The following is a 17,879-nucleotide window of genomic DNA, read 5'->3' as shown; positions in this document are numbered from 1 at the left end:
GGGAAGGGTAAGCTGTGATAAAGCGAGAGAGTAGCATGGACATATATACACTACCAAACGTAAAATAGATAGCTAGTGGGAAGCAGCCGCACAGCACAGGGAGATCAGCTCGGTGCTTTGTGACCACCTAGAGGGGTGGGATAGGGAGGGTAGGAGGGAGGGAGACGCAAGAGGAAAGAGATATGGGAACATATGTATATGTATAACTGATTCACTTTGTTATAAAGCAGAAACTAACACACCATTGTAAAGCAATTATACTCCAATAAAGATGTTAAAAAAATATTAATAAAGTACTGATGGTCTAGTGATATTAGAAAAAAAATAAAGGAGTGATGTGAAGACTGGCGGGGAAGTAGTGTAGGCAGAGGGAACAGCTAATGCAAATTCTCTAGTGTGAGAATGAATTTGATTTATTCAGGAACCCCCTGGAGTGTAGCAGGGTAGGGAGGAGGAGAGCCAGTACTACACGAGGTAGCAGTTAGGCAGATGTCAGATCATGTAGGACTTTTTAAGCCATAGTAATGAGCTTAAGGAGTTTGGTTTTAATGTTTAGTGCAGTGGGAACTTCTTGGAGGGTTTTAAGGAGAAATTGCTAGATCTTATTTAGAGAAGCAAGAGAGAGGACACAGGGTGATCAGTTAGGAATCTATTATTGTCGAGGCAAGAGATGATAGAAACTTGGACTAGGGTATTGGCTGTGGAGATGGAAATTAGAGAAGGTAGAGTTCATGGGACTTGCTGATGGAGTACATGAAGAGGGGGTGAAAAGAGCGAACAATAATGAAGAATTAAAATGTAAATTTTTGTCTTGAGCAACCAGATGGACCTTGGGGCTCTTAACTGAGATGGAAAACCAGGAGAGGGAGAATCAAGAATTTTATTTTTTGATGCTGTTATGTTTAAGCTACCTATTAGATATCCAAGAGTTGTCCAGCCATGGGTTGAATATTGTTAAAAAAGAAATAACAGTCTTAAAATGGAGTAATTTGCCCCCCATGAGAGCAAATCCAGACTTAAAGAAGAGGCAATCTCATGATAAAACCCTTGCCAGTTCTCCTCTCCTAAAAAATAATTTTATTTTCTTTTGCTAATAACTCCCTTACCTCACCCTTCTTCCTATAAAAGCCTTCCATTCTGTATAACCTCTAGGAGAGCCCTTCTAGTTGCTAGATGGGATGCTGCCTGATTCATGAATCACCAAATAAAGACAATGAGATCTTTTTTTTAAGATTTTTTTTTGATGTTGACCATTTTTAAAGTCTTTATTGAATTTGTTACAATACTGCTTCTGTTTTTTGTTTTGATATTTTGGCCACAAGCATGTGGGATCTTAGCTCCCCAACCAGGGATCGAACTTGCACCCCCTGCATTGGAAGGCGAAGTCTTAACCACTGGACCGCCATGGAAGTCCCAAGACAATCAGATCTTTCAATTTACTTGGTTGACTTTTGTTTTTTAACCACATACATGTCTGAAGTTCCCAGAAAGGTCAGGGCTGGAACGACAGGCATATTGATAGCTTTTAAAGCCAGAATTGAGGTTATCTGGAGGAGCATGTGGATATGAAGAGGAGGGGGGCCAGTACAGCATCCTGGGGAAAGCCAATGTCTGGAAGTCAAGTACGGGAGGACGGCCAAGAATTTCAGAAGGAGCAGCTAGTGAGGAGAAAAAAAAGCAAGTGAGGCACCACACTGTGCCTTTCAAGAAGGGTGTGGTGACAGAATGCTGCTGGCAGTCAAGTAAAAATAATGTTAACACGCAGATTACTAGTGTCCTAGAAAGGTCATTTCAGCGAAGGGGTGGGGAAATCAGCCAACTGGATTGAGTTTAGGAGAGAATGTGAAGTGAGGAGGTGTAATGGCAACTATTTTCATTTGACTGATTAATACTTTCTAAAGACTGCACATTTTGATTTGCATTTGTATTTACAAATGCTTGAGGAAAAAACCCCTTAAATATTCGTTACAAGCCTGCGTCTTGTTCCATTTTGAATTTCTGATTTAGCATCTCTGTAACTACTGCATTACAAAAAACTGAGGCATCATATACATCCTAAAGTGCGTAATACACATCCTAAGTGCACTAAACACGTACAGCTCAACGTTTTTGTGTGTGTTTTTTGATTAAATTAATTTTTATTGGAGTATAGTTGCTTTACAATGTTGTGTTAGTTTCTGCTGTAGAGCAAAGTGAATCAGCTATAAGTATACATATATCCCCTCTTTTTTTGGATTTCCTTCCCATTTAAGTCACCACAGAGCACTGAGTTCCCTGAGCTATACAGTCTCAATGGTTTTTTAGGTATGACCTGTGTAAGCATGGTTCAGACCAAGATACAGAATACAAAGTGAACCCATAAGGTTCTCTTGTACCCCTTTACAGTCTGTAATCCCCCAGAAGTAAACCAATATTCGGACTCATAAACATCCATTAGCTTCCCAACAAAAATTTTCAAAGGAAACAAAAGAAAACTCTGACGGGCATTTAACTGGAAACTGCTTTAGTGTAAACTTACCCACTGCCTTCGTTAAGTATAAATGCCAATCATTCGGCGCCAAAATCCTGAGGCAAATTTTTAAGCCGTTCCTCTCCGAAGTCCCGCCCCACTTTCTATACCACGCCCTCCGTTCACTCTTCCTCCAAAACGGTTTAGAGCGTAGCAGAAGACAGGACGAGAGACCCTTTTCTGTCATGCGCACTAGGGAACAGGAGCGCTCCCCTTTTCTCTGCTCCACCAACCCACTAGGACCTGGCTTCGTCATGCGCATTGAGAGTTCTCAAGACGCGCGCGCGCGCGCGAGCGCCGCCGCGCTCATGCGCACGAGCCGATCAGCCCGCGCGGGCGGAAGTGCGGAGCCGCTTCGCAAAGTGAGGGCTGCCGCGCTCGTTGTGGGTGGGCGAGCGGCCGACATGGCGCCCTCCGGGAGTCTCAGGATCCCCGTGGCAGTGCTGCTGCTGTTGCTTTGGGGGGCTCCCTGGACCCACGGGCGGCGGAGCGACGTGCGGATCATCACGGACGAGAACTGGAGAGAGTTGCTGGAAGGAGAGTGGATGATAGAATTGTGAGTGCCGGGCGGTGGTCTCGGGGCCCCCTCGGGGGGCCGGGGTCCTAGTTCCAAGTCTGGACCCCCGATTTCATCCCCGTTCGTCTCATGCGAGTCCCAGACTACCCGGGACTGCGACTCTGAGGCGCGGGGCGGGAGCCCCCGACTCCTCGCGATCCCCTAACTCCTCTTGGGATCCTCCGCAGCCGTGGTCCCACCCCCTCCTCGTTTCTGACCAGGGGATACTCTGTTAAGTTTCTTCTAAAGTGTGCACCCTAGTTCGGTTGCTAGGACTGAGGTGCGCCTGTGAGGTTACTTTCAGCTTTGAATTCTCTTTCTTCATGGCTTTGGGGTTGAGGGTGGTTGGTCTGTCTAGTTCCTATACAATTATTCATTTTGGAATGAGTCTTCACAGACTTAACAGACTTATTTCACCAAACTCTACAAAGGAGGAAACTGAGTGAACCTCTCCTCTCTTTTTGTCTCATTATCCTTAAAAAGTAGTCCACTTACAGTGTTAGAATTTGAGACTCTTTTAGTTTATTTTAAATGTTATTTTATGGATTAGGCATATTTTTATTGTAAATGCCAAGTAAATTCAAGTTGCGTTATTTAAATATCTGCGTTCCCTTTATCATTTGTTGTTTTTTCTTTTCCCACGTTTCATTTTTCTTTTGGGTGTGTGTTTTTGCAAAGTACTGAATGTTTTGGGTTATTACTCTTATGCCTCTCTAAATGGTATTGCATTAAAAAAATTAATGTATGAGTGTGATTATAAACTCTTAAAAGAGCGTCAGTTCGTCACTTATTGTTCAGATAAAACCATGTGTCTGTGGTGATTCCGTTATAATAACGTCCCTTCTGCATCGGTAGATAATAAACTGTCTGCCTTTGCTTTAGTCACTAAATTGGTGGTGGTGGTGACCGTGGTGGCAGTATTATTAGTGGTACTAGTCATTATTCATTAGTAAAAAACACCATTACTGACTGTTAACTGTACTAAACACTTCTAAGCTCTTTACATACATTATCATATTTAATTCTTTACAAATTCTATAAGATAGGTATTATTTCCCGCATTTTACAGATGAGAGACATATCTAAAAGCTTTAATTAATATGTCCAGGTATTGCCATAGTGGCTTTCTTTTTGTCTCCAGAAACTAACACAGAGTAGACATGTAGATGTTGTTAGAATAACCCCATTCCTTAACAGGGTTCAGGCGGGTGTTTTTCTGGGTGGTTGGGTTGCCAGTTAAGGAGGGAGGTGGAGGTGGACATCCCCAAGGGAGAACCCACAAGGTCACATCAGTAACTCCTGAGTCATAAAGTCAAACAAGGCATAGAACATCTATATGCAGGATACAATAGGGGAAATGTTTATATAGTATGCATATAATCTGTAACTCAGTGAAATGAATTTTCAGGCACCATTGAAGGTGCAGGGGAGAGGAAATATAACCAGGGACAGCATTTGGGTTTCATTGTCCTCAGTACCCTGTTTTAGATAGTGCCCATAAAATATTCACAGTTTCATAAATAATGTGTTGAACAATTGTGATTATGAACTTTTATGCAAATTAAATCAAGTATTACTCAAGGAGATTTTTATTAACTCATTTGATCAAACTATATCAATACAGCAGTCAGAAGTGAAGTATTTGGGGATTTGAATTAGAGCATCTGTATGAAATTAAGAGCATACCGTAGTATTTTTTCCCCTAGCCTACTGAATATGAAGTTGTCTCTAAAAAGCACCGAAGAAACAAAAGAAACTTGAAAAAGGATGTAGTATTTCTAATGATAGTCAGCTCTTACTACAAGTTAGTTATCTGCATTAAATCTGCCCTGATCAGGAGTTATGTTACAGAGATATTTTCATTGTAATTCAATTTATTGTTACGGACTTTGGCTTTTGTGTATGGTACTAGTCTTGTTCCACAATGCATATTACTTTTAGGAATTTTATTTTCATAAAATAAGTCAAGAAAATAGAATGAAGTACAGAAACTGTACTCTTGTGTTTAACAGGTACAGGCTTTATTCTTCCTGGTTCCATTAAAAAAAACTGAGGTAAATTATGAGATAATATACAATAAAATGGGAAAAATCAAATCCTAGGAAAGATTCAGGGCCTTTTAAGAATGAATACCAGAAGAGTAATTAAAATGCTAATATGCTTGGCCACAGATTTATAAACCCGAGATTGACCAAGGTCTGGGCAGAGAATTTCATTTGGCCGGCCTAGTGTTTGTGTCTGGGTTAAGTTTTGAGGTAGCATTTTTACATAAAAATGCAGATTTTCAGCTCTTTTTAAATTGGAATAGCCTGCTGCACTGGGCCAGCTGTCCTGGACCTGTCAAGCTATGTAGTGTTTCCTTCCTTAAGATGAGGCACGTGTTTCCTGTTCACCACAGCCGTGGGTGCTTCCTCTTTTTTTACTAGCACCTTGGCACTTGTGACTCCTGCACATACCATTGTTAAAACTGATGAACTCCAAATTTGGCTTTGAGCTTTCTGCCCACCTTATAATAAGAGAAATCCAAAGGTTTTTTGTTTTTTGTTTTTTTGCTGTACGCGGGCCTCTCGCTGTTGTGGCCTCTCCCGTTGCAGAGCACAGGCTCCGGACGTGCCGCTCCGCGGCATGTGGGATCTCCCCGGACTGGGGCACGAACCCGTGTCCCCTGAACCCATGTTCCCTGCATCGGCAGGCGGACTCTCAGCCACTGCGCCACCAGGGAAGCCCCCAAAGGTTTTTAAAGAGCTGTTTTGCACTTGAAAAAGGCCTTGTGTCTTAAAAACTTATTCTCAGAATTACTTTTCTGTGATTAGCATTATCAATTCATAGTTCTTGATTTCCAGAGTGTTCGACTCACACTTAAAACCTTTTCATCTTCACAAAATTAAGCACTTTGCTATCTTGTTTTTAGTATAAAATATTCTTCACAAGTTACACATTTTAGAATTTTTATCCCAATATGATCATATTAGAGTGTTTAACTTTTTTAAAAACTATTTCTTAGTTATGCTCCATGGTGTCCTGCTTGTCAGAATCTTCAACCAGAATGGGAAAGTTTTGCCGAATGGGGAGAAGATCTTGAGGTTAATGTTGCAAAAGTAGATGTCACAGAGCAGCCAGGTACTGTAAGTCTTTGGTTAATTTTGTTTCGTTGCAGATTGGGATGATCTGTTGGTCTGTTTTCCACATTGCATGATCTTAACTCTACCTTTCACTAGTTTTTAAAAACAGAACTGTCTTCAGCTGGTTAGGCTGACTTACCCACCTCCCTGATGGGGGCTCAGTGTGAAGTGCCGCAGAAAGTGGATTCCCTGGTTGGGTATGGCAGCTTACTTCTTTTCTCTATTGCTCTAAGGGACCTTGGAGACATCTCCCTCCCCCCACTCTTCCCTCACATAACTGCCTGTGATCTTTTTTCCTTTGCATCTCAGGCCCCAGACTAGTATGTAAGACGTCTGTGAGAAGCCCTAGAATATTGTGGCTCAGGTGGACATTGGTTAACCCAGCATTTGCAAATGTACCAAGCTTCAGAATAAGGAGCATGTGGTTGAGGTTCTTTGTAGAGTCAAGGTCACATTCCCTGTGTGAGTCGTCTAAATCTCTGCAATTGGATTTCAAATTTAATCCTTTAACTGTGATTTGAGAACATTGGCTGTTAATTACAAAGCCCTCATGGTTGTGGCCTCCTGACTTGGCCCCCTGGAGAAGTGTCAGGCCCTGCCCTTACAGATGCTTCTTCTTACCTGTTCTTGGTCACAGTAAACCTGGATTCTTGATTCTGCCCCATCCCAAATGGTAATAATCGCTAATATTTGGTGAGCACTTACTGTTACAGGTACTGCTCCAAGTGTTTTGCATTTATTATGTAGTCCTTGTACAACGTTGTGGGATAGATAGTATCCCCGTTTTACAGATCATAAAACTGAGTCATAGATTGGTTCTTAGTTATTTTAGTGTTTAACACATGGTTGATAATGTTAGCTGATGCTGTTATTGCCCACCTTTTGGAAGATTCATAATATTTTCCATTTTTAACAATACCTTAGAAACTCTGTGTTTGCTTTTTGATTATCAAATGCAGTTTCATTTGATTTTAGACCTAAGACCGCAGTTATATTGTGCTGTCCCATGACTCAGCTAGTAATCTTATAGTAGTATAATTGACCAAATGTTTATACATATATATTCACAAATGTCTTCAATATTCAGATTTTACATACTTTTAAATGGAGATAATGTATAGTAGAGGTTTTTTTCAGTTGCTTTAAGTACGTAATTGGAATTTCTTTCATTGTTTATATTACAGAGCTCAACTATTTTTAGGTATAATTTCATATTCTTTGCCTATTAGTATTCAAGTAATTCAGAGTCAGCTTTTAAGTGGTAAGTGATTGGCCCATATAAAACCTGCTGTGTGTTCTTTCTTGTATTTATTTCTAATCTTTCTTTATCATTTGTAGGACTAAGCGGACGATTTATCATAAGTGCTCTTCCTACTGTTTATCAGTAAGTATTTGAAGATTCTGTAGTTATGAAAGATGAATCATAGTGTAATCAGAATAGTAGACCTCCAGCCTAGATCATGTTTAAAGAGCATTATATTCAATAAGTTTACTAGAAGGCTTACTTTGCTTAGTGCTATTCTAAGTGCCTTTAGACAGATGAATGATGCATGAAACAATCTGTGATCCCAAAGATTTGTAATTGTTTTAGAAGATGATGTGCACGAGAAATGGTGTGATACCATTCAGCTAGTAAGTGATTATGAGCGCAGAGTTGTGGTAAGTACTGTAGGAAATTTGGTAAGGGAAAAAAATCGCTGCTTTGGACTGGTTCCTGGAGAATATGCGGTTTAAACTCAACTTTGGAGGTAGCATTTTCAAGAGTGCAGAGTAAGCATTCCATCCTGAGAACAGTCTCATAAACAGTTATAATTAGGATCATGGTATGTTCAAACATTAGCTATTAGAAAGTGCTGTAGCTCAGCCTTGGGGACAGTGGTAGGTGAAATGGTTGTTAAGTCAGAATAAACAAGATTATGTAGTGTTCAGTGTCAGGTTTTTTAGTTTGTCTTTATCTTCTGAACTGGCCATAAGAAATCTTAAATCTCTGTATCTGCCCTGAACCTTAATGTTCATCTAGCTGGTGGGTTGAATGCCAGGAGGCACTTCTCTCCTTCACTTAAAAGTTACACAAACAAGAAGTTGGCGGTTCTGTGTGTATCTTGATTTTCCTTGTCTTTTTTTCATGTTTGTATCTGTTTCCCTGTACCTTTTTATTTGCCACGACTCCCTTTGTATATGTTTAAATGTCTCTTCTCTGTCTCTGTAAGTGCTTCTCTCCGTTTTTACTCAGTCCTTTTCTCCACATGCCCCTTAACTGGCTAGTCAGTCTCCCCCTTGTCTTAACAACCCCTGAAATTTTCTGGAATTTCCTGCCTTTTTCTTTTAGTAACGTTGTTTATCATGCTCATTCCCCTAATTTCTGCCTGCTGAAATCCTACCTATCCTTCAAAAACAGCTCAAATGTCATTTTCTCCGCAAAACTTTGGGTTTTTGAGTGGGGGCTTCCTTGTTGTCTTTGGCTCTGGGTGGATAAAGGATCCTCTGATCTTACTGTAGGTAGTGGGGAGCTATGGAAAGTTTTTGTGCTTAAAGTGATAAAAATTGAAGTGTTAATTAAGTAGAGTTAGACTGGCAGTATTATTTAAGGTAATTTAGAAATGGTGAAGATGTGGGAACAGGGAGAGCACTTACGATCCTATGACAGAGCTCCATGCATTAGGAATGGGAAGGAGGAGGTGGGTGTCAGGAAGAACGCAAAGCCGAATGTCACTGCATCAGATGCCTCCAGCGACTTAAACCATGATGGCTGTGAAAGTTCTTTAACAATAGCTAATAAATAATAAATGTCAGACGCGATTCTAACTGCTTTTTCATGAAGTCATCTCTTTAATGTGTGTATTGTGGCTTAAAAGTGATTTTCTGAGATATATCTACGTACTGCATTTCTTTTTCTCCCCAGTTTTTTATTGAGACATAATTGACATATAATTACTTACTGTGTTTCATAGTTTTATTATTTGGAAGAGTAACAATAACAGTCTTAAGACTTACGATTGTTTAAAAGTATAACCTCAGTGTTTAATTAAATTTGGGGCTAAGATGTCAAGGGTAGGTAATTAGTGTAATTTGCTACTTCTGCATTGCTGATGATTTTGAAGATTAGGATTGATTGTAAAATGGGGTTATAGAAATAGCAAAACAAAGTTTATTTATTTGGTGCTGATTAATATTTACTTGTGATCTTTAGTTGTAAAAATGGTGAATTTAGGCGCTATCAGGGCCCAAGGACTAAGAAGGACTTCATAAACTTTATAAGTGAAAAAGAGTGGAAGAGTATTGAACCTGTTTCATCATGGGTTGGTCCAGGTTCTGTTTTGTAAGTATGAGGGGTTTTTCTCTTATTTATTTCAGGATTAATTGGGACATATATTTCATGTAAATAAAGCATATTTACTTAGTTTTAATTCTAGGACTCTTAAGATATGTTCAGATTTACTATGTGATATTTTCAGTTTGACTTTATCTTCTAAGTCCAGTGGATACTGTGATCCTTGTTAATGTAGAAGGAGGCTTTCTATAGAATTAAGTCTTTTTAGGAATATTTTAGTTCTGTAAATATGGTCATTTGTATCATCAAAAACTAATAAATCCCCCTAAGAGTGTGAGCGATACAATAGGTAAAACTATCATTTGAGGGGTTTTTTGTTTGTTTTTGGTTTTGTTTTTTTTAAATATTTATTTATTTGGCTGTGCCAGGTCTTAGTTGCGGTGTGTGGCATCTTTAGTTGAGGCATATGGGCTCTTAGTTGCGGCACACGGGATCTAGTTCCCTGACCAGGGATCAAATCCAGGGCCCCTGCATTGGGAGTGTGGAGTTTTAACCACTGGACCACCAGGGAAGTCCCTATCATTTGAGCTTAGCATTTGGATGAGAAGCCGCAACCATATGCCTACTCATGCTACCTTTAGATTTAAGTTCTTGATTTAATGTGATTGAATTATTCCACCTGTCTGATAGCTTTTTGTACGAATAGTATGGATGAACAATGAGCCTAATGACATGACTAACCACTGAGCTTTATATGTAGGTAGAGGGTACATTTCTCCAGAGCAGCTTGCTATGGAGCAGTAGGATTGGGCATAACTAGCACATTTTCTGAATCTCTCTTGGGGAGCAAGGCCTCACGGGTCATTTGAGAGACCTCTGGGAATACTGAGTTTTGCTGAGGCCACCATGGGCTCATCCTGGTGTGGCTAAGCTGTCTCTTCCTGTCCTCTTACCACACTTGCCTTTGGAGGATGGAGAGTGTAAGCGATAATGCTCTGGATCTGGGAGTGGGGGCATGATCATCCCTAAGCAGTATTTTGAAAAAGAAAGTTCATCTTTAGGACCTTTTCCTTACACCTCTGAATTGAACTGTCAGAATTCCCCCACTGAGCCACCATGCCCAACCCAAATAAGGCACCTGCTCTTCCTGATAGAATCTAATCAGCACAGACTACAGTGAGACAACACAGTGATTCATGTTTCAGTTCCTTGTTCCTATTCCTATTTTGTGTTTTAAAGAACAGAAGCAACATGGTTAATGTACCTGTCTGTGTTGGACTGAAAATGTATCTGATTTTTGTTTGAAATCTCATGTCATAAATGATTCTTCCCCTCTCTGGTCGAGGAAGTGGGGGTCGCTTGTAAGTCTCCGCTGACTCCTCCGGACAGCAGTCCATACCTTTTTTATTGGTAGACTGAGTAAGAGGCGCTTCCAGGGTCAGCTTGGCAGGTTCATCCACCCAGCGATCAGTGATTGGATTAGGCCATCCTGCATGCAGGACCTCTGGCTTGTGTGTGAATTAGTTTATGTGTAAGTGGCCCCACTTCTGCTAGAGAGAACCCACAAAGCTAAGTTTTGGAGCAGGCCTCTTTTCTAACTGCCCATCAAAGCTACTTGGGTTTAATTATGTGAAAATTGTTATTTTTACTTTTACCATTTTACTTATATGGTAACTTAGCATTTATTTCTTGTGTGATTATTTTGTATATCATTAAACTATATCAAACTAATGCTGTTGTAAGTTTAATTTTAATACAAAAGGAGGGTAATTCTTAGGTGGGAAGGATCAACTCAGCAAGTGCTCCCAGTCTTCCTTCAGGCTCCCTTCTCTACTTCTTTGGAAGATTTTAAGGGTGAATAAGAGTTGCCATTTGCTTACAGTGTGCCTAACTTCAAACCAGTTTGTTCCATAGAGTTTGTAACCTGTACTCAAAGTATATTGGAGAAATCATCAGGTGAAAGGTTATAGTCAAAACAATAGGAGAAAAGGAAAAAAAAAATGATCAAGTGTTTTGTTTATGAGGATATCACATAGTGGCAAAAATTCAGAAACTGTTAATTTCCATTAATAAGCCTTCTTATTATGGGCTTGAAATCACTGATGTATCACTAATCTTGAGTAACATCAGCAATAAAATCTGTTGTGTTGGGGAAGTTATAGAGTGAAAAATAGAAGATATAGGTAACACACATGTATTCTACTTCAAAGCTGTGTATCTGATTCAGTTTTTCACTTGTCTCTTTATTTTAGGATGAGTAGTATGTCAGCACTCTTTCAGCTGTCTATGTGGATCAGGGTATGGGCTAAAATTTTATTTCTATTTTAAACATTTTGACACTGTCACTTTTTAAGAAATGACCATGTTTTTAGTTTATTTTTTTCTTTTGATTTTAGACTTACCATAACTATTTTATTGAAGACCTTGGATTACCGGTTTGGGGATCATATACAGTGTTTGCTTTAGCAACTCTGCTTTCGGGACTATTATTAGGACTTGTAAGCACTTCATTTTCAGAGTACTGGGAAGAAAAATATTTTAGAATTTCATAATTCAATATAGTTTCACTGGCTTTATATTGTACATTCATACTTCTTCTGTTTATTTTTGCAGTGCATGATATTTGTGGCAGATTGCCTTTGTCCTTCAAAAAGGCGCAGACCACAGCCATACCCTTCCAGTAAGTATATTTTTAAATGTTTATTTTTATTCACTATAATCCCATTGATTTCTGTAATAAACACAATCACACATAAAACAGGTTGCCTTTCTAGCTTAGGTTTCTAAATATGGAGTGGTGGGGGAAGAGGGATGTATATCTCATGTAAGAATGACAGCCCATTGGATTTAGAAACATAGTTTTTTTTTTGGTTTTTATAGTGTGGAGAATTTTAACACTGCATATAACTTATAGATATTTGATAACCATTGACCTGATGTCAGCTTGTTTGAAAATTCCATGATATTCATGGATCCATTTGAATATACTTGTGTCAAAAAAAGTTGAATATATTCCACTCTTGAAGTCTTTTCATTGGTATAGTGACCACATTTGAAGCTTTTTCTTTGTATGCTGGTCAAGTCTGAGTTTTTCTGTTAGGTTATTGGGAAAAGCAAATCCTGTAGCTGCTTGAGGATTCTCATTGCCATTGTATTTTACTACACGATGGGTTTATAGAATTAGAATATTCACTGCTGTTTATCTTAATAGGATTACCTACCAATCATTTATTTTTAATCTTGAAAATCATACTGTTATGAAGGCCCTCTTATTTGCTGTTTGTAAAGAGCTTTCACTTTCTGTCGTCCCATTTGCTTTTCAGCAGCTCTTTAGGTAGACTGCATAAGTGATACTCTTCCCATTTTGTGGTTGAGGAAACTAAAGCTGAGAGAGATGAACTGTGTTTCCAAGTTCACACAGAAATGACAGAGCTGAGAGTAGAACCTAAACCAGACTTTTGGCCTGACATTTCTGTTGTATTTCGTGACTTAGGACTTAAACTGAGGTCAGAACTCCTGAAATGAAATCAGTGGAGATTGCATTTACAGTATTCCTTGTCTGTCGAACAACTGATAGTGTTTTTAAAAAATTTCTTAGATAGTTGCATTGATGCTAAGAAGAACACAGGTAGGGGAGGGAATAATTTTATCCACCAAGGGTCACTGACCTGTAGGAAAAAATATAATAAGCACAGATTACTTAAAAGACAACTAAGTCAGTGAATGTACCTTTTATATTTATTTTGCTTCAAAAACCTTAAACCTAATAACAGATTTGTCTCAAGTAATCTGTGACACAGCTGATACTAATCCATACTTTAATGTGATATTACCCCTTCTACAGCAGGCTACAGGATTTTTTTGAGTTGTTTTCCATTATGTGTGTTTGGCTTAGATTTTGAGTTGCTAGGAAAAGATCCAACTGAGTCTAACTTTAAGCAAAATCAGAATTTATTGGTTCACATAGTCAGGAAGCCTGAGGGCAGAGTTGATTGGATCCTGGGGCTCAAATGTTTTTATGTTTCTGAATTGCTCAGTTCTCTATAACTTTGCTTGCTCCATTTTGGGCTCTTTTTAGTCCTGAGAATAGAATGACTATAGAAAGCTATAGCTCATAATCCCAGAGTAAGAAGGAAATATACTTCTCCCTGTACTCACCTATCTTCTGGAAAAATTCTGGTGTATTCCACTTGTATAGAGGGCTCAGTTTTTGGAACAGTCACTGTAAACCAGAGTTTCTCAACCTTGACACTATTGGTCTTTTGGGCTGGATAATTCTTAATCGTGATGAACTGTCTTTTGTACATTATTGAATTTTCAGCAGCATCCCCCTGGTTGCCAGTAGCACCACCCCTCTCTGTTGTAGCAACCAAAAATACCTTCAGACATAGCCAAGTGTTCCTTAGGAGGCAGAATCACCCCTGGTGGAGAACCACTGCTCTAAACTGTCATTTGTGTCCACCACAGCCACCTGGGATGTAGCATAGGGAAGGGGTAACCCAACAGGAAAAGGGATGCTAGACAGACCAAACAACAGATTGTCCACTTTACGGTAATTCCTTCCCGTAATTTCTTCTACCTTGCACCCCCGTGTTCTTCCCGCTCCATTCCGGGTTGCCTAGGATTAGGGACAGTCTCGGATCACTGAACAGACAAAAGCTTATTGGCCAAATTCTGTGTTCTGGATCTCAGTAACATGGTGTCTTCTAAGTTTAAGTTAACTAGCAACAGTCCCTATTAACAAAGGGAGGGGGGGGTATATGTGGTGTGTGTGTATATTAAAAAATTAATTGAGCTGTATACTTAAGATATGTATCTTATATTATTTGTAATTACACCTTAATAAAATTACATATGTGGAGAAGTGGAAGCATCTTTATGAAACCACTTGAAAAAAACATAGCTAGGAAAATAGCCTTCAACTTAAGTGTCTGATTCCTGTTCTCCTGGGAGCTGAAACAAGGGTGGTATTGAAGTTTGTCTTAGTATACTTCTTAGCTAGAAGATTTAATAGCAAGTTAATATAAGATAGTTATATTTAATGCAGTCTGTTTTCTTACAACAATATGCACAGCATTAATTCTGGTTCATTAATTTCAGTTCAGTTTATGAATAGGTGGATAATAAGAATGAATTTGGTAAGTAAAATGGATCTTCCAAACCAGTTATTTTTACAGTATCACTTGTTCTTGAAGATAGCTTTTTCCTTTTGGAAATCCAAACATGATTGATAAATAAGTGCCAAAGCAATTTATGGGCATATGAATTGTGTCTTGATTGTACTCTTAACACAACTCTAATACATCAACAAAAGAACATTTCTGGTTTTTATCTTTAAGAAAAATTATTACTAGAATCTTCTCAACCTCTGAAAAAAGTGGAGGAAGAACAAGAGGCTGATGAAGAAGATGTTTCAGAAGAGGAACCTGAAAGCAAAGAAGGAATAAACACAGAGTTTGCACAAAATGCCATAAGACAACGTTCTGTGGCTCCTTCATTGGCCACAGATAAATCTAGTTAATTTGTACAAGTATATTCATATGATTTTGACAAAAACAGAAGATTGATCATTTCTTTTTGAAGTGAACTGTGACTTGCTTGTACATTGCAGGGTTCAGTCTAGATTGTCATTAGGTTGAACAGTCTACCTTCAGAAAATAAAAGTAGCATTATTTGAAAAATCAGGATTTGAGAACAGTATGGTGGTTCAAACAGTAGTTTAATTTTTGAAAAATCTGGTGCCAAGCAATAAGATTTCTGTATGTTTGTTTCATAATAACCTTTTCAAGTCTGAGTTGAAAAATTACATTTCCCAAGTATTGCATTATTGAGGTATTTAAGGAGATTACTTTAGAGAAAAAGATTTCTCATTTGATATAATTTTTCTCAGTTTCACTGTGTGAAAAAAAGAACATATTTCCCATAAATGGGAACTTTGCCCATTGTCTCAAGAAATGTGTATTTCAGTGACAACTGTGAGGTCCTTTTAGAGGTAAATTCCAAAATGTAGTCATAGCTTTAGAGTATGCAACTAATAAAAGCTACCTTACTTTAGTTACAGTTTTCTACATATGATAATACAGGATATGTTTAGGAAGATTTTATAAGCCCATGATGTTGTCTTGATTCCTATGAAAGGTTGGTTGCCTTTTTGTTCTCCTCTGTTCAGTGTATGATTTGTATTTTTCTTACCATGAGTTACATTTTTCATTTTCCAAATTGGATAATTTCCTGGAAATGTTTTTCATGTTTTAATAAATTGTTTCAAACTGAAGTTTACTGAGGAATCCTTAAAAGTGAAGAGGCATCTACTGATAATTTAAAATCTTGGCTACTTGTTTCAGATTTTACATCATTCTTGTTGAACCTCTACTTGAACTTTTTTTGGATGTGAAGGTGAACATTCCTGATTTTTACTTGATTTTGTGGAAAAGCCTTGGTATTTTACATTTTGAAAATTCACAGAAGCTTAATTTGATATAAAGTTAGCATTCTACTCAGGAAAAAGCATCTTGTAGTGTATGTTTTCAATGTATATTTGTCCTCATACAGAAAGTTCTTAATTGATTTTACAAAGTCAATGTATGCCTGATGTCTTAAACTCATAAAAGGCTTATGTTTTTGAAAAGACAGACTCCGTATTCTACTGTACTTTCTGTTGTGTGTTATTTCACAGGTGGGTATCAGCAAGGTGGGACATTTAATATATTTTTACTCCTTGAAGAGTTGAAGAGTTTTCACCTTACAGCAAAAGAGGGGGTGGGCGGATGTGTGCGGCAGCAGTAGAAAACTGTGTTAGCTACAAGAAGGGGAAAAAGCATAAATATTTAGAATGGATCACCTCTCCATTATGGTAATAGACAATTTCTGTAATGTCCCCTTTCATCTAGGTTCTGCTGCTGTGTGAATCCATTAGACTTACAATATCATAATGTACAACAGTTTTCTTTAAAGGCCTCTCCTTTAGAATATTAAATATTCTACCATTGAAGAGTTTGGATGTGTAACTTTGTGATGCTTTAGAAAAATAATCTAAGCACAAAATAAACTTTTCTAAGCACTTCACTGAAGCTGAAGGCAAGTGTGATTTCTAGTTGCATATTTAACGATGCTTAATTAATTTGCATTTTACAGTGTTCAAGTGAATATTTGTGTCACTGTGTATATACTTGATATGTGTAATCAAAAGGCTAGAGTCATACACATCTGTTTCTGTCACTTGAGATGACAGAGAAATGCTTCTCGTTAATTAAGCGTTCTATTTTTCTAGTCTTGTATACATGACAATATAGTTTTAAGTTTTTAAGTGATTAAAAACAATATATACAGAAGATTACAAGTAGGCTGAACATGTAGAGACTTGATATTTCAGAAAAGAGATGATCTTGTGTGTCTTCAGGATTGTCACTGTAGACATCTGAATAATCAATTTTCTGTCACACCAGAGGCTTACAGAAACTATATTGGGATCATTTTACCTTTAACAGACCCCTTTTGTTTCTGCATTGGTTTAAAGGGGCTCCACATGGCAGCTTAGCAACAGATCATCTAGGAGGGAATAAGGTGCAATATCAGCATCCTGGAGAACGCTGCTCCCCAGGATGCCTCAGTCATTCAGCTCCAGCACTAAAGTATTGAAATCTGATCACTCCACTAGAAAATGCAGTATTCTACCACGTATTGCCTAAATACTTAAATGAGCAAGACTGACAGTAGTTTGAATGAAGGTTCCATGGGGAACATTCTTCATTCATTGAGTATTGGAGCTGTGCTCTTTTCCTGTAATAATTCATTTAGTCTGACTACAGTATGTGATATCTGAGCATTACATGTGAACAGGCTCAGAGAGCTAGGGCAGAAATAGGTACAATCAGAAACCACAAGATTTCAAATCATGCTTTTTTTTTTTCAGCACGAGTACTGCAGATTTAGCAATTTATATATGAAATTACAATATAAATTTAAAAATTTCACTCTTATCAGATATTGCAACAAATATATTCAGAAATACCAGAATTCAGTACTTGCAGTCTTGTGTTTTGGGTACTGCATAAAGAATCGAGGTTATTACCATAAATGATGCTTTTGAAAGCAGTTTTCTCTCTAGTCAGTTGTGTTCTTATTGAGCCCGATGCATAAAAAGGCATAGTACTGGACTCGTGATTAGATAAACATTTTTGAATGAACATTTTAACTCATTTTAAAGTTACCTAGGATATTCTGATTCATTGCATAATTTAAGTTAGAATTCTTTCGATAATTTTTTTTCCCAAGCTTTACTGAGGTATGATTGACAAATTACTTTTGATGTGGGTATTTTGTTAATCATAATTGTTTTGGGTTGGAATTTAAATGAGTGGTCATACTGAGTATAATTGTGTAATTCTAAAAGTAAATTTTAAATTGAATATCCTACTTGCA

The 17,879-nt window shown here is 38.1% G+C and overlaps 1 protein-coding gene across 2 annotated transcripts; it reads left to right on the top strand.

The window, feature by feature from the left end:
- The first annotated feature begins 2,544 nt into the window (after positions 1 to 2,544).
- On the top strand, positions 2,545 to 16,717 carry TMX1 (thioredoxin related transmembrane protein 1). 2 transcript variants are annotated; one of them, XM_079912572.1, is made up of 8 exons: positions 2,545 to 3,065; positions 6,070 to 6,185; positions 7,526 to 7,571; positions 9,378 to 9,506; positions 11,711 to 11,756; positions 11,855 to 11,956; positions 12,072 to 12,138; positions 14,798 to 16,713. In XM_079912572.1, the coding sequence occupies exons 1-8, from the start codon at positions 2,695 to 2,697 to the stop codon at positions 14,977 to 14,979; spliced, it is 1,059 nt and encodes a 352-aa protein (XP_079768698.1). In that variant the 5' UTR covers positions 2,545 to 2,694; the 3' UTR covers positions 14,980 to 16,713. The 2 variants fall into 2 exon arrangements, with proteins under 2 accessions (XP_079768698.1, XP_079768699.1); XM_079912573.1 differs by lacking the exon at positions 11,855 to 11,956 and having other exon boundaries at positions 14,798 to 16,717.
- Positions 16,718 to 17,879: the final 1,162 nt, after the last annotated feature.

This window comes from Stenella coeruleoalba (genome assembly GCF_951394435.1).
Source record: "Stenella coeruleoalba genome assembly, chromosome: 2".
Classification (NCBI taxonomy): Eukaryota; Metazoa; Chordata; class Mammalia; order Artiodactyla; family Delphinidae; genus Stenella; species Stenella coeruleoalba.
The sequence above is the reverse complement of the archived record's forward strand: the minus strand, read 5'-3'. Positions and strand labels throughout refer to the sequence as shown.

What these genes read in the sequence shown, in the direction of transcription:
- TMX1 (XM_079912572.1), top strand. Translation starts at nt 2,695, where the DNA reads ATGCGCACTAGGGAACAGGAGCGCTCCCCTTTTCTCTGCTCCACCAAC. An exon ending in CGGGACTATTATTAGGACTT is followed by an intron (nt 11,957 to 12,071) that starts GTAAGCACTTCA and finishes TTATTTTTGCAG; the next exon opens with TGCATGATATTTGTGGCAGA. An exon ending in ACCACAGCCATACCCTTCCA is followed by an intron (nt 12,139 to 14,797) that starts GTAAGTATATTT and finishes TTTATCTTTAAG; the next exon opens with AAAAATTATTACTAGAATCT.